General features: G+C 41.4%; 1 protein-coding gene across 1 annotated transcript in view; it reads left to right on the forward strand.

Annotated features, from left to right (window-relative positions):
- The window catches only part of tspoap1 (TSPO associated protein 1), a 96,440-nt gene that overhangs the window by 46,844 nt on the left and 33,254 nt on the right, over window positions 1–16,342 (forward strand). The window contains exons 2-5 of the mRNA XM_088906819.1: window positions 7,291–7,398; window positions 8,032–8,160; window positions 9,430–9,606; window positions 14,827–14,961. Of these exons, the coding sequence (XP_088762945.1) occupies window positions 7,291–7,398; window positions 8,032–8,160; window positions 9,430–9,606; window positions 14,827–14,961 (549 nt within the window). The remainder of the gene's footprint in view (window positions 1–7,290; window positions 7,399–8,031; window positions 8,161–9,429; window positions 9,607–14,826; window positions 14,962–16,342) is intronic.

Genomic DNA, 16,342 nt, shown 5'->3' on the forward strand with positions numbered 1-16,342 from the left:
AATTTATAATTGAAAAAGAGTAAATTTCAACACCAAGCTCTCTGTAGCCTGATACAGAGATACCAAACTCAACAGCCATCAGATAAGGCAAGGGTTTGGAAGTGTTGTCTATATATAAAAATACTTCTTCCATGCAGAGCGATATGCAATGTTGAGTATTGTTAATGGAAAATTGGTTTAGAAATAACAGATTGATGGACACCTTAAGCAAGTTAAATATTAAAACACCTTTTTAACTGAAATTTAATAGCAGATATATAAGCAGTACTGGGAAGAGTAAAGCTTCAAAATTATACATTTGTGCTGTACTGCCTTAGTGCTGGATTGTTTCAGACTTTGGTTTGGTCCTAGGTTTTTGTGTGAATGTTTTACAACAAAAAATTCCCTCCTATTAATAATTCAAGGAAAACTTACATTATAAATTAAAACACTTCAAAAGACAAATGTATTTAAACATATGATACAGGACCTTAAAAAATTGAATGACGCATTTTTCCCACTTGAAATTAAAACCATATTATTATTCTGATTTAATATGGTCTGCTGAACAATTCAGGGTTAAAGACCCATCACTGAAGTAAACACAGGAAATAGGAATTGCTTGCAAATGGCTTTAATGCAGTACAACATTATTCACTGTGGTGAGATCAATGGTTAATTTTTTGGTCTGTATGTATCTTTATGTTCCCGAACATGAAGATGAAATGTGTTAAGGTGCATAGTTGGTGGAGACGTGAGTGTGCATCAATTACCTCTTTGCTTCGACTGTAATTATAGGCTTGTTTCATTCACAGTGAGGAGCCAGGTCCCTGGCTGTGCCAGTGACATTCCTAAAATGAACATAAGCTCATCTGCATGCAAAGAAAAACATCTCTCTTCTAGATCCATTGAGGGATCTTGTCTCATTATTACCTTGCAAATGAAGTAAAATAAAATACGTCCATAAATTTGGCCTGGGAGTGTATCTGCCAGCAGCTCTCTTTCAGAGGACCAGGATATTGTCCCTGACAGAAGTCTGTGCAGAAGTGTTTAAAAATGCAGAAATGTGTTTCTGAATAGGGAAACACAGGAATTGAAATAAGACTCCCCCCCCCCCCAAGGCTGTGTTTCAGATGGATTGCTTGAACCACGACTTCAAATGATTTAATACAATGGAGAAACAAAAGCACTACGTGAGCTGGGTCCAGTAAAGATTTACCAAGATGGAGAAACTGGTTTGTGCCTAGCCTGTCTTATTTGGTTATCAGGGAGCACTAAATACCAGCAGTATTACAACAAATGGAAGGAAACACTTCAAGGACACTGTAGGTTTTTATGTTTCACCTTTCAGCTCTAGTCTGTTTGCTCTAGGAGCTTATTATGCTGTGGCCTTTCAGTGAGATTGACAGAGTTGGCGTTCTGGGATTCCTTTCATTTCATTTAATATCAGTGTCAGTTTGAAGAGAACTCCAAAGGGGTCTGACACTTCACCCCTTGGTCTCTGGCTGCCTTCAATACAGTCTCCCTAAGCAGAAAGAACGGCGTTCTTACGGATGGATCTGCACCCAGCTGTTGCTGTTACGGTGCTTCAGTACTTTTTACAGTGTCGGGGATTGATAGTCCCCCTGAAAATTAAATTTTTAAAGCCATCAGGACTCTGGCACAGCAGAGAGAAGGTCAAGTTATTGGCGGCTTGAAGAGATTTCAGACACGAATAAGGCACTACTATTCACATTCATTCACACCAAAAAAAAAAAGAATTGCTTGTCAGAAGAGTTCCCGCTTGTACTCTTAGGCAAGATCTCGGAGATCTGTGAAAACAGAACATGCTGGGTTCAAGGCCTTTGAAAAATGCTGTGTAAATGATGAGTGCCCCAACCATGGTAGCCAATGTTTCATCTTACCGCGTCTACACAGATCTTCAGATGCAGGTTTTCTGCATCTGATGTGTATCTGCTCTTGAATTTGATTCCTTTATTCCCACTGTTTAATAGTTTCATGCACATTTTTTCCTCTGAAGTTGTGCTACATCTGCATTCCCAGTCTGTCAGATCCTCGTCGGCTGGTTTCTATAGCAGTGACGGGTATCTCATTAGTGTGATCATAAGCTCTTCATAGTCAAAGTTCAGCCTTAGAGTTCACAAGAGAAATCCTCTTGGGTAGAGCAGTCGAGCAACGTGTTAGTAAAGTCTCCAGTTTTTAAATGAATCGAGAGATTGCACAGGAGGTACAAATCAGGTAGCGGAATACATGCTTTTGACTGACATCCCTTGTGTGAAAATGTTGTTTTGTTGTATGCACTTGTGAAAGAACTTCTATCCCTTGTTAAATGAGACAGATCACTCTGCAGCTTCTTACTGAAGAATAAGATATCATAATGTTGATAGTGCACCATTGTTTACATGTGAAAGCTCATGCTAAGTGAGTGTAACCATACTGATGCAATGAAGAAATGGAATTAAACATTTTAAAGGTATGTATCAAACTTTACATTAGTACTTGGCATGGCCTCCCTAAACATTAATACAACTCTAGGAGCACGAACACAAAAACCTGAGATGTTCTGCCTTACTTTTCGTTCACTTGCACAAAGTTAGAAACATTTGCCCAATCATGGTCTTTTGTTGGCAGAAAGAAAAACAGCTGACCAGACCAAAACCTAAATATTCTTTTCCTGAGGTTGTGCCAGTGAAATCCTTGCACCGTGGCCTTGAAATGAACCTGAAAACCAAAATGTGCAGATTGGCTTGGAGGAATGGAAAAGCTTGGCTCAAGGTCTGTGTCAGTGGATTGATGAATGGCAAGGTCACCTCAGTCTGCACCAGTATCACTCTCATCAAGTTCTCTCAGGTCTATCAAGTGTCGCTGCTTTCTTGGCCATCGCTTCAGATGTTCTCTGGCCCATCGAGGTTGGCAGCACCGCCCAAGAGCAGCCTCTGAGCATGCAGCCGCTGAGCTGCAGTCACTCTGCTGATATGCAGACTTTCTTCCTTGATGTTCTCAATCTGTAGCCACCACCATCTGCAAAAGTCTGCACAGTTTAATCAGATAAATGTGATAGTCCTCGACTGCTGTGGTGACCCTCTGCCTTCCAGGACATGGTCACAAGTCCAGTTTCCTGGAAAAAATCATACCACAGACACTTCTTCATTCCCTAAGCGGGTCATGGTTATTTCGTTAACATGAATGAATACCATATCTTGTGAATGACTACGCATGCACATTGTCATCTTATTTTGGCGACTGTAACTCAGTTCTAATCCCAAACAAGAACCTGGTTGTTTTATGTCATCTCTTGACTTCAGCTGAGTAGTTTTACACTGCTGCTCAACAATCAATCAACAGAATAGTCTGCTCATTATTTAAAATGTAATAATATATACCAAATGAGCTATTGATGGAAAACTGTTTCAATATTGCATTACTGTGTTTAAAATGTTTGTGATGCCCACTTATAGATACCGTATAAACACAAGAATGAAAAGTGAAACTCAAACTGGAGAACATATGTGGAAACTATTTGGAAGTGCGTTTAAAACTCGGAACAGGAGGAAGATTTTACACAAGGTTAATTTGACAAGGTTTGTGGGAGTGTGGAACAAGCAACCTAGCCATGTTGTTAAGGCTTTCTTTGAAGAAACAACTATATGAAATCTTTGTGTCTAGTAGCTACTAATTACCAAACAAGCTAGATGGGCCAAATGATATTCTAATTTGTAAAAGTTTTATGTTCTTATGTTATTCTTATGGTGATATGATGATCAGTTGAAAAAGTCCTTTCACAATAAAAGAATTAGCTACCAGAAAGTAAATTTACTGTATTGTATTTGAAGCCATGTGTTATACTTGGAGAATCTGCTTCACAGCCACTCCTCCATCATCTCGAATGGAAACAATGTAAAGAAAATGGGAGTAATCTTGCCGCTTCACTGAAAATGTGGATGGTTGTGCTTTAAGCATGAGCCTTGTACTTGTATGTGAGTACATGAAGCAACCAGTTAGGTGAGTAATGGCAAATAGCATCATTATTTACAGAAAATGGGGCTTTCAGGGGACCAGTATTGAAGGAAAAGTAATAAAAGAACTTAATGGTATCCAGTGGCCTCTGGTGACCTCTTTTAGCTGTTGTGCAAAAAAAATATTTCCTGCCATTGAAGTCTTTAAAGGGAAAAAATGTGAAAAAACGAATGCTGTGTCCCTGTGGTTTGCTTTTTATTGTCAGCAGCATTGATATGAATTAACTTTTTGTAAAGTCAGCCTAAAAGGCCCCCAATGAAGTGTGGTGCTGATTCAAGAGACAACACTGGGATTTAAAGACTCTACTGGATATTTTCACCGTATGGTATAAGGATAAGTAAGCATTCAACTGAAATCCAAATGTTTTTTATTTTGATTTCCAAGTTAGGAACAAGTGGTTAGATTCCCACAAGTCACTTTCATTGGAATGAGCTTGCCTGCTGTGACTGCTTCCATTCTGTAAAATCAAGACTCACAGCAATGAGGTGCTTCCATGAAGTCATTTCTTTCTAGTAACCATGTTCCATTCTTCATTTTACCGACCCTGGTGGTAGAGCAGAATCACAGATAATCCAAGTAGCTTTTCTCAGTCTATGATGAATGAAACCGATTTTTTCTGCAGATAGGTTGTGATCTTACTGACCTACAGAGCTGGCAGGCATTGTTTCGTGATTCTCAGGCTAAAACAAAAGCTAGCATTTAGTTCAAAGCTGAATATACCATGTGTCTTCCAGGTTGCTCATGAAGGATTTATTCTGAACTGAAATGGTTTTGTTCGTATGTCAGGTGTATGTTCAGGTTTCAGGAAGGAATTATTTTTTAAAAAAATCAAAAGGACTTGGATTTAATTATTAAACTGCAGGAATACTCTCTATATCAATATAGCAGAGCTCTATATCAAAATGGTACCCGTGTCGCATGCCTTTACTTAAATAGTAATTTAAACTTTCCACTTGTGTGCTGTGCAGTCTGTGTAGTCTTGTCAATTATGAAGTGCCTATGTGAGTGTAATTGTGTCTGAATTTTTCCATTTAGATCTGCAATCATTAATATTAGTTTCAGCTGCAAATGTGAAAGGTTGCATAGTTTTGGTTCATTACAGAAAAAATAAACTGTACTTGTATTCACTGATGCAACATTTAATTTAGGTTTTCCTATAAATTATAAATGCTGTATGTCTGGTTTATTAGGCATCTCAGTCTCCCTTTTGAACACTCAACAAAACGGTTACTGGTCTGCAAAAACGTTTATGCTTTAATCCTCCCTTGGGAGAGGAGAGCTCTAATGTGCATTTGCATTGGCTACATTGATGAATACTTAATTATAGCCTGATTAATGGTTCAGTGCTTTGATTACATAGCAGTGGCCCAGAGCTGATGGGGCTATTCCATTTCCAATATTTTGACCTTTTTTTATTGTTTGACAAGCATTAGAACAAGATCATTGAATATACCCCCCACCACCAAATGGGCAGTCTTGAATTCAGAAAACTTAACAACCTTCCTCAAGGAAGATTTCCTTGTCGTATACGTACTGGTCATTCCTTCATGGTGAGATGGTGTTATGCTTTTTAATGAGATGAATTGACAAGGATGCCTACATTAGCAGGCTTTGTGTACTTTGTGTCTGATGTAACAGTCCTGTTACACTCAGTACCTTCCTACTGTGTCCATGTCTGGTTCTTATTTCAAGTTGACTCAGGACCCTGTACAACAGGCCTCCAGGTGCATGATAAATGGTAACAATCACTGTGTGCCTGGTCCCAAACTCAGAGGATTTCAAGGGTTCGAAAACCGGGGGGAGTGGTGTCTCTGTGACAATCCCTATCACACTGAGTGTTGGTGTCTTTCCTGGAGCACTACCAGAGCCAGATCATACAGTATATGGAACCAGGCCTCCAATGGGTAACAGATAGCTTCTGCAAATTAATATGCATTTCGTCAAATGGTGTGCAAAGAGAGAGTCTTGCATTTCTCTCAACAGGAACTTTGCCCTATTTTTTTAAAAAAATAAGTGACAAATCCAACCCCCTGCTTCCACAGAATGGCAGAGAGCAGGCGAGCTGTGGGGCTGGCAGCATTAACCTCCTGTTGAGCACCAGGACTTCAAACAGCTGAAGTACAAGGAATCAAAAGAGCTGGCTGATAGGACGTCCAGCAGGCTTGATTGTTAGATCAGAACTAACAAGCTTGTTTTCCAAACCAAGGGATTGTTAGAAGGGGGGAAATACACTGATGTGAGAAATATATTATTTTGTCTGCTGTCAGGGCAACCACAGGGGCTTTTATTGAAAAAGAAAATCAAAAAAGTTTTTTTTTTTTTAAAGAGCCAAGAACAGAGAGTGACTGAAGTCTGATTCTTGACTAGTCTTCACTAGCTGTGGTGTCTGGCTGTGATGTCTCTTTTGCCTCTTTGTTTGTTCTTGTTTTACAGCCAATGGATAGTTGTTTAGAACTGCGTGCATTTGTAATTGCAGGGAAACCAAAATCGCTTCACATATAGAAGGAGACCCATTTCATTTACCATTGGATGACCTGCGTCAGCCATTAAGTGCCAGCAGCCCCACTACACAGCATGTTGTGTGAAGAAATGAGAAACTGCATCACCAGTTGAATTAGGGTGGGAAGCTACAGTGGAACTGTGCAATTGTATCTTTCATCGCTCAGTAATCAGGACTTCATGTTCAAATCACAGCCTCTCCTGTCACCAGTCAGGAACATTGGTTCAGAAAATCTCTTCCCAAGGGAAGAACTCCTTCTCTTGGCCAAAGTACAACAGCAACCTGGTTTTCCTTAGATGTCTTCCTTCCGAGTACTGACCAGGGCCAGCCTTCCTGTTGAAGTCTGATGATCAGGCTACAAGGTGGTAGTACTGGTGGGTTTAGCCTGTACTCAAAGCACACTTTTGGTTTCCTGCATTACAGCTACACATTAAACTAGCTTTTGCAAACCAAGGGGGTTGATTAAAGCTGAACATGAAGGCTTTAGCATTGCTAAATGAAGACTGACGATCTGAATATAGTGGTGTGAGGCCACTTTCTTTCAATATATCGAAAAACTTGAACTTGATGGATTCAGCAAGAACATTGCTGTGTTCTTCTGGTACAGCTCCCATGTGTCATGTCCTGCAGATTATCAGCAGAAGCAAATGGGCACATCAAATGCAGCATGAAGGTCACCTGTCTTAATTTCTAGCTTGTCCTCATAGTGCTGCATGAAATGACAGTTTGTACCTGTGTAGCTTGCTCCTTTCAGTAACTAACAGCGTGTTGCACTGGCGTTTTGTGTGTTTCAGAATGGGACAGATTATGGGTATCTCGTACGTCAGAACTCGGAGTTGCTCCGCGCGCTGGATGAGCTGGAGAAAACCTGTGCAAAACTACGGGAAGAAAACAGCCTATTGGTGAGTCTGTGAGGCGACACCATTAAAACAAATGAAAGCTCGTAGGGTGCAAATCAGTAACAAACCCTTTTAACACTTTTTTTCCCCAAAACTTGCATAAGGGAGAGGACAAACAACAAAGTGCATCAGACATTGGGGGAGGTCAACTTATTGGAGAGATGGGCAATAAAATGAATTGCAGTTATGTATCACTTACTTTATCCACGACTCTAGTGCAGCATTCATCTAGGTTGCACAAGGCCCATTCTGCACAGCCCCTACTACATACAGTAGTAGATCAGGTGAACTGAGAACTGAGATCGCCTCTGTAGTAATATACTTAAGGCAGAGCTTTGGGTGGGCCAGGTTGTGCAAGCCCAGTGGACTTTAGCCCAGACATCAGAATATCAGAACCAGGGGCCAGGAGAGCAGAATCAGGGACATTAAATTAAGAACTTCCTTGGTATTTTCTTTCAGTGATGATGACACTGCATGGGTAAAAGTATCAGCTCTCCATCTTTTGCTAGCGGTTCAGACTGCTTCTGGCCCCTTTCTGATTAGTTAGAAGAAAAGTAGCAAGCAAGCGCACATTGCCCCGAGGGAAGGGCTGGGTTAGCTCGTCGTCATCGGCGCTAACTGCCATTCCTCCTTCAGCGCAAAAGCAGCTCCCCGGAAACGGAAGAGAAGGTGAAGCGTCTGAAGAGGAAGAACGCGGAGCTGGCCGTCATCGCCAAGCGGCTGGAGGAGAGGGCTCGCAAGCTGCAGGAGGCCAACCTCAAAGTGGTACGCAAGCCCTGCATAGTTTCTACACGATGTTAAAATCTTGAAGTATTAAATCCTTATTCACTTATACGTTCTGCCCTATTCAAGTTTAACCCTTTCTGAGACCGTGTGCCTCAAGTGAGTTAATACATTTTTTTACTTGCCCTCCCATGCACAGTGTATCCTGCCTTCTGCCTGTTGCTTGCTGGGATAGGCACCAGCTCACCTGCAACCGGATAGTGGTTAGAAAATGGATGGATGAAATTATAGGGCTAACCTTAACTTGCAGAGGCGTTTAATCAGGAAACACAATGACAGCGCCTACATTCTAATTCTAACAGACCCCCAGTCGTAGTTCCTTCTGTTTGCTTTTTGCTTCCTCAATAGAAGCCTCTAATGGGCAAATTGAACAGCAGTAAAAATCAATGACTGGACTGGTCCTGTTCGACAGTCGGCCTGTGACAACTCCCATTGTGATGTGAAAGGCCTCAGCCCAGGCAGGAACTCTGTCAAGGTTAATGTTCTGCTGCGCGTGGGGACGAGAGGGTGCTTGCCGAGCAGGAGCAGTCTAGGCAGACGGCAGCAGCTGCCTGCAAACACGGTGGATCAGCTGAGGCCTATAAATACACCACTCCTTTCACGACAAGAGAAGAGTGTGCCGGTGACACCATGCAGGGCATTAACCCTATCAGCCTCCCAGACGCCCGTTTGTGTGAAAGCTCTATTCATCAAGACAGTTGTCAGAAATAAAAATATTTCCAGTGTGACTGGCTGTTTTTTTTCCCCCAGTGTCTTAATTCATGTTTGCTGATGTGCTTTGTAGCCATGTGGGACTGTTGACAGGAAGAAGCTATGAATAGCGAGAATTTCTAATTTTAATTTACCAGTTGTTCTTGGACTCTAAAGCAAACGATGAAAATAATGATGTACTGTAGGTTGACCCAAATAAGTCACTGTCAGATCTTAGTAAGTAGAGCTTACTAACTGTGCATGTTGCAGCTCGCAGATTTACTATTATAATTTCTAATGATAAAAAAACAATTTTCTAATCAACATATTGAAACACAGTTTACAGTGCATCTTGAGAGAGTGAAAGAGGGTGAGTATTTCAGTGCATTTGTGTTGTAATTGTGGTGTAAAATTCGGGGTTCCTAAATCCATGCCAGACATTACTTCACAAAATGCGTTTTCACCTTTGAATCTGAAACCCCAGTCCAGTGTCTCTGGCTCAAATGTCTTTCTACGGCAGAGCCTGCACTGCTAACCCACGAGCTCTGCTCCTGGCTGCAGGTGAACGCCCCGGCGCTGGTGAGGGGGGGAGGAGTGGAGCAGTACAAGAGGGCCTTTGCCCGGCAGCGTGCCCGGGACCTGGCGCAGCACGCAGACACCCTCCTCTCCAAGGACAAGGAGATCGCGGCGCTGCAGCAGGAGTGCAGAGCGCTGCAGGCTCGGCTCGGCCAGGGGAAGGTACGGTAGCTGCCTCCTTCTGTCCGCCTGTTCATCCGCTCATGTTGCTGCCGGGGGTGGACTTGTCCTGTCCTCCGATGCGGGCTTGCACTTGGATATAGGGAAAGGTTTCCGCCGAGTTTAGATCTGGGGGGGAGTCTTAGGCTTCAGCTGGAAAAAGGTGGCTCCAGTACAGTGAGTGAACATTGCCGGGTTTTTTTTTTTCCAGATTTATCCACCCTTTCCTTTTCAATAATTGCAGTGAGCTGGAGGCTAACCTGGCAGATAATGGGCACAAAGCAGAAGCACCCTGGAAACGGGCACTGGTCCAATCCTGGGAGCTAGTGCATGCACATCAATTAACTGAGACAGCGTGTTTCTGGAAGCTGGGAGGAAACCAAAGCATCTGGTAAAAAGCCATGTGAATATACAGACTCCTCATAGACAGGGCCCTAGGGCAGAATCAAACCCAGGAGCCCACGCCATGGGCTCCAGTCGAACACGTAGAGCAGTGCGGCAGCAGTGATGAATAATATGAATTAGTGACCAGTTTAAACCAGCTGAGCTGAGATTCTGTGTCAGAGAGAAAATGGCTGTCCTTCTTGATGAATCTCTGGTTGTCTGTAGCAAAACATAAACCTGGGCTGGAACACGGTAAAGGACAAGAGATGTTAGAGGTTACGTTCGGCAGCCTGACCATGTGTATAATTCGTATAGTTTATAATAGTTGTTTCAGTTGATCTCAAAGTACACTACTCACTGATTTAGACCGTGGCTACTTTGATGGGTTGGGTATGTGTCCATGTGAGAACAAGGCGCAAAACAAAAGTACTGCATGTTCCTGGTGATGCCCCCAGTTACTGACTAGCCTAGCTTGCCCCCTGGTGTTCGCCTCTGACATTGCAGCATTAAATTCATAACCGCTCATATGATGCCAAGAAAAGGAAAACGAGGCTTTGTCTTCCATCAGCATTTGTTTCTTTAATGCTTAGCCGGGATTTTGTTTGATCTTCGTCAGTGTTGGTATTAAAAGAACAGAAAATTGTTCCCAGAGGATTTAATGACCAAGATGTTTCCAAACATTTTTGGAAACGAGATATTTCCCCTGTCAGTGTTCAGAGTGTTCAAAGCCTGATTTTTGCTTTCAGCCTGCCGCATCGCACCACAGTGTGACCCAAAAAAACCTGACTATCTCCAAACGAAATTCTTAACTCTTGCATAAAAAATGCACTTGTTCCTTTTATGCTGAATTACATTGATGTCCTTAGCCCTTGTGTGGCTTTGAGAAAATGGATTTATGCCAGAATCCTTTGTTACATGATTGCAAGTAAAATCGTCCAGTAAATGTAAGACTAATCCAATGATGGTTGTGTTAGCATCACATTTACAATTATTGTCCCTTTTTCAAGAGCCTGTTGCTACTGTAAATGGAGAGTCTACTGTCTCTGAGCTCCGGGGTTCTGAGTAGCCGGGCTCAACTATCTGTGTGAAGTTTGTATGGTCTCTTGCTTGCTTGGGTTGTTGTTAGGCCCACCCTTTTCTTTCTACTTTTCAGAAGCGTGCAGTTGATGTTTGGCTTGCTGCTTGCAATTATCAATTACATTTTTGAGGGAGCTGGGTTCTAGGGGATTTTGGACTCCAGGGGGTTTAATTCCCAGTACAAGCAGAACGTCTGTGCCTGCACGAGGTGAACTCAATGTCCAGGAGACCTCTCACCTGCAGCATTTCTGGTGTTCCGGAAACTGCATCACTGGGCCAATTCCCTTGAAGTTCTGTTTTCAATAACTTTTAGAAACTTTTTATTTAGTGTGGTTTGAGTTTCTTTATAGATTAAAGATATTCATTTTCAAAGGGTTACTTTTCTATTTGATCATTTTCTGCAAATGTCCATTAATTTTATTCCTAGATAAATAAGCAGACTTTGCAACAGTTAGGCACTTTTAACCAAAAATTTCACTTTCAGCAATTCTATAATATATTCATTATCCCTGTTTGAGAACAGGGATTGGACAAAAGTACTCATTTAAAGATGTTACTCATTTGTATTCCGTTTTATTGCTTAATTAGTCATCGGTAATACACCTTTAATATCTACAGAATAAATATAATACAGTTAGGTGCCTTACTTACAATGATGAATTGTGCGCATTTGATATTTAAAAACTGGATCTACTGTTATAGGAAGGTGTCTTCTGCTGACTACAGAGATGTCTGCAGTTTCTATTCCAGAGTGATATTAAAAACTGCAAGGTTATACATACTCTGTCTCCACTAGGTGGCACAGAAGTGTGATTCTGTCAATAGTGTTCTAGTGTTTTCTGTGTTTGTGGCTTGTTTTTTTTTACATTACAATACAGCTCTGATCCTCTAGAGGTCTGTAGAGGTTCTTAGGTTCCACATACCTAAACAGTGGTCCATTAAAATGTCTGAGGAAATTGAAGAAAATTCTAACAAAGATCATGGGTTCCTCAGTTAGTTGTACTAATCCACTTATCCATCATCAAAAGGTCACTTATTCCCAATAGCCTACCACAGAAGCACAGGGCACTAGGCAGCCTGGATGGGACAGCAGTCCGTCCCCACACACACACAATTTAGAGAAGGTGTTCAGAAACTGGAGCTCCTGTTGGGAAAACTGAAGAACACCACCCTGCCTCCACACAGAAGGTGTCCCTGTCTGCCATCAAGCTAAAAGCTTAGAACTGGGAGGCAGCAGGTTTAACTGCTATGTCCTCTAGAGGTCCATTACACTGTATGTGCGGTGCAATAATCTTCTTACCTGCTAATTCAGAACCACGTGTTTTAGAAACAACTTAAAGTCCAGAACACACATTTCAAAATGTCAATTAAAGCCAGCTTTTTTTAACATTGTCATTGTCCTACTCATTTACAGGTATGTACATAGGACTTTTGTGTTTACCACTTTGGAACCATGTATTCCAGGCTATTTTTCTTTTTTCCCCAGATTCAGATTCCAGATTAGTAGGAGTTTGGGAAATTTTAGTGTAAAGGCAAGAAAGCAGATTACTTTTTCTTCATTTGTCCAATACATTTGCACTGATAGGGCACGTTCAAGGAGAGAATGTTCTCATCTTCAGAGGCAGAAAATAGACCATTCTAAAGCCTAATGGGTTTAATTAATTTTCTCTCCAGTGGATGATGAGAGACTCATGTAACAGAATACAAACAAGTCCCCAAGACCCTTAACTGAGAAGCCCACTAATATGACAGTGGGAGCAAAGCTCACATACTTGTAGTCTGAACGAGAGGTTTCTAACAAAGCAAACAGTAGGGGTGACAGTGGACATTCCTGACATGTACTAAGTGGAAACTGAGACAAATGTAACAGTGTTTAGTCTGGACTTAGTCTTGAGTTGCTGTTGTATAGAATGTAAATCATATTAATCAAAGAATGACCAAAACCACACCATCTGAGAACAATCCAAATACATTTCTTTTTGAAACAGTCTGTATCTAAAGGGAATATTGCCAAAGAAAGGCTTTTGGTGAGACACATGGTAATGTACTAAGGTTCCTGTGTGTTATCACACACAGGAGCAAACTCAGCTGATTGTGATAAACTGTATTAGGTGTCTGCTGTGCATTTCTACCCTATTTGAAAGACCTTTTCTGCAAAGATGGTCATTGTTGATGTTTACCTGTCGTAAGAAGGAATGTTAAAGCTGAGAAAGAGCCCATGGCATCCGACACCGCAGTATATACAGTAATTGAGATATGTATTTCAGATGGGTTTTCAACCCAAAGGAAGTGTGTACTTCCGATCATGAAATCTGGCACCAGACTTGGTCCCAGGATTTGTTGCCTACTGTAAATCAGAATTGGTAGGATGTGACGCACAAGAAATTTTAAGGGAGGCTAAAAGAGTTTTTGTCAACTCTGTAGATTCTGATCTATTGTAAAATAGTTAACTGCCAAGTTCAAGTTAACTGCCAGCTGTAATGTACAGGAACAAGTATGTTATTCATGAGTGACTTGCCTGCCTTGCAGACCTTAATATTTACATTGTGATCAGATTTAAGGAAATCTAATAACTAAAACACATCTTACTTAAGTTTTCTTTCAGGTACCATGATTGTAACTGCCTGTTCTGCTCAGGTTTCAGTGCCAGAAATGTAAAATCCACTAATATGGTTACTGTAATAATAAATATCTTCCTTTGATGAATAATATATGTATTCCTGCTGAGGTTCAGTTGGCAAAGAGATACAGTATATCTAGATTTGCAAATAGTTTGATTAACAATCAATTAATAAACTAGCATATCAAAATAACTGACCTGATTTTTTAAATAAATATTTGCAATGCTTTTATACTATAGATATTCAGGGGGATATTAAGGTTTAATATCAATAGCTGTCTACAGTGTTCGTTATCTACAGATAAGTGGAGGGTTCTGTCAGCAAGTGGGCTGCAAAGGAACAAGTAGTGGTTGATTCTATGCTCTAAGTAAAAATGAAGAAAAAACACTATTTGACTGTTGGCTTTAGGCTACACCTGGTGAGATCTCAACAGCAGAAACTGTCTTCTTTTCTTTATTTCTACTTTTAGAAATAATAGAATTAGCCTCTTCCTGTTCCTTTAGCCCCAAATTATATACAATGTGGTAATGGGGAGATTAATTGCAATGATTAAAGCAAGACAATGGGAAAATTCTGTTCATTCTGTTTTTCTATGCCGGGTTGTATCGACATCTTAAAGCTGGCAGGCGGAATAATAGTTTGGAAAAAAACAGGTTGTGAAAAATGCACAGGCCTGTGTAAAGATCAACACCTATTATGGATTTCTGATCTTGTGAGTGCCACAGGCCTTTATTATAATGGCTCATCTTTGTCAAACCTGCTGGTTTGTTTTTAATGTGCACCACATTGTGATCGCAGACAACTAATTGCACAAGTGCATTAATTTTTAACCATGAGCGGAAGGCACTTTTAATGACGCAACAGAGCTGGAAGGGAGGCTTCAATAAACCCTGATGTCAATGAGCAATAGCTTTCAGATGCAGATCATCAGGAGCAGGAGAGCAAAAAATACACGAAGGGAGACAAACGCCAGGGATGGTAGGCGTCTTCACTGCTCCAAAACGTAAAACGGGACTGTGAGACAACCTCTCCTCAGTGCTGGGATGGTTTTGTGCGTGGGCAGCTTCACAGTTTTGGAGTGCTGGTACTGTATGTCAGAACACGCATACAGAAAATACAGTATTTTTCTCGCATTCTGCAGGGGTCTCCTGGCCTGCTGGCAACCAGCGGGTTTGAAACACTGCTGCGTGAGTCCCAAAAAGAAGTGCTGCGATTACAGAGACAGCTCTCCGTGTCATCGGCGAAAGAGCCTGCTTCTGGGACTGGCCAGGAGAAGGTAATTAATAGGCACTGAGCTTTTACACCCTGATTCAGAGTCCAGCCGCACTTTTCTAAGAGAAAGACTTAGTGATGCTGTATTTCTAAGTTTTTATGTAAGTGGTTTTAGGGCTCAACTAGTAACACTGAAGCATTAGACTGAGCAAAATGTCAAAGCCCTGTTTTGTAGTCTTTTGTAGAGCTTTAAGCAAAACGCATGTGATCAGTATGTGAATTGTCTTGTCAGCTGGTTTGCAACACATCTGCAGTGTACAGGAGAGAACTGTAGAAGCTGGGGTTTCTGAACATATACACTGTACTGGAAATGGGCCATGTTTTATGTGTTGACAGGTGTTCTGCAAAATTCCATAGGGTTGTGCAAGTCACTGGAATCATGGAATCATCTTGCATGGGCATCAACAGTCTATATCGGAGCGTGACTTTGTAATCAATTGTTAAAATCAGCTTTCTCATTTTCAGAATGTTTTTACAAAGTTTGGTTGGTCACACATGCATATATGCGTATGCATCTGTGAGCATTTAAATGCACCAATATTCATATTATCCAAACCATCTGTTGAAGAAATTGTATTAATAAAATACCTTAATATCCTAAATCCTTGTGAATATGAAGAGCATACACAGTATGGATTCATCCCTCTATAGGTTTACACTCTGTACAGTGTCTACCTTCTGATTTTCTCTCATATGTCTACACTTGTGCTGCAATAGCCTGGTTTACCTGAACCAATTACTTCTTATGCACCTCAGCAGGAAGCTCAGTGAACAGATTTCAAGGAAGCTCGTCTGTGCTGGAGGAGCACGGCACTCCAGTGTGTGGAGTGACAAGCATGAAAATGAGCATAGCAGGACTCAACAGTACCTGTCTCTGAGAGGAAAAGGCCCACACACAGCAGCAACAGGCAGTCCAGAACTCACTCTTTACATTCCTTTCTTTTGCGATCCCTGCATTTCAAACACCAGCCTTCCCCCCCCCACCCCACCATCCCCAACACCACAACCCCTCCGCCAAAAAATATTCGTGAGAAGATGTGATCCAAATTGCCAGCAATGATGATACCTGATAAGTCGTAATATGGATTTAGGATCATACCAGAGTGTTTTTTTCTTCAAGAAAGAAAGCTGTCTTTTTTTTTTGTCGGCATTCATCTAATTTTTGTGGAAGTCTTCTGCGGAAAAATGTGTGGCACCCGTAACAAAAAGTGGCTTTTGTTGTATTGCTTAGTGTTTCGTGTTCATCTCTAATTTTCTAAACCAAAACATACAGAAAAGGGACGTGTTGTGTGCATGTTAATCCCCTCTGACAGGAGAATGGTACGGCCCAGTAAATCCTCTCTCTGTTGCCGTGGCAGCGAGGAGGAGGTTTTGGCTGGTAGGTA

Source organism: Atractosteus spatula, chromosome 27 (assembly GCF_055471065.1).
Source record: "Atractosteus spatula isolate fAtrSpa1 chromosome 27, fAtrSpa1.hap1, whole genome shotgun sequence".
NCBI lineage: Eukaryota > Metazoa > Chordata > Actinopteri > Semionotiformes > Lepisosteidae > Atractosteus > Atractosteus spatula.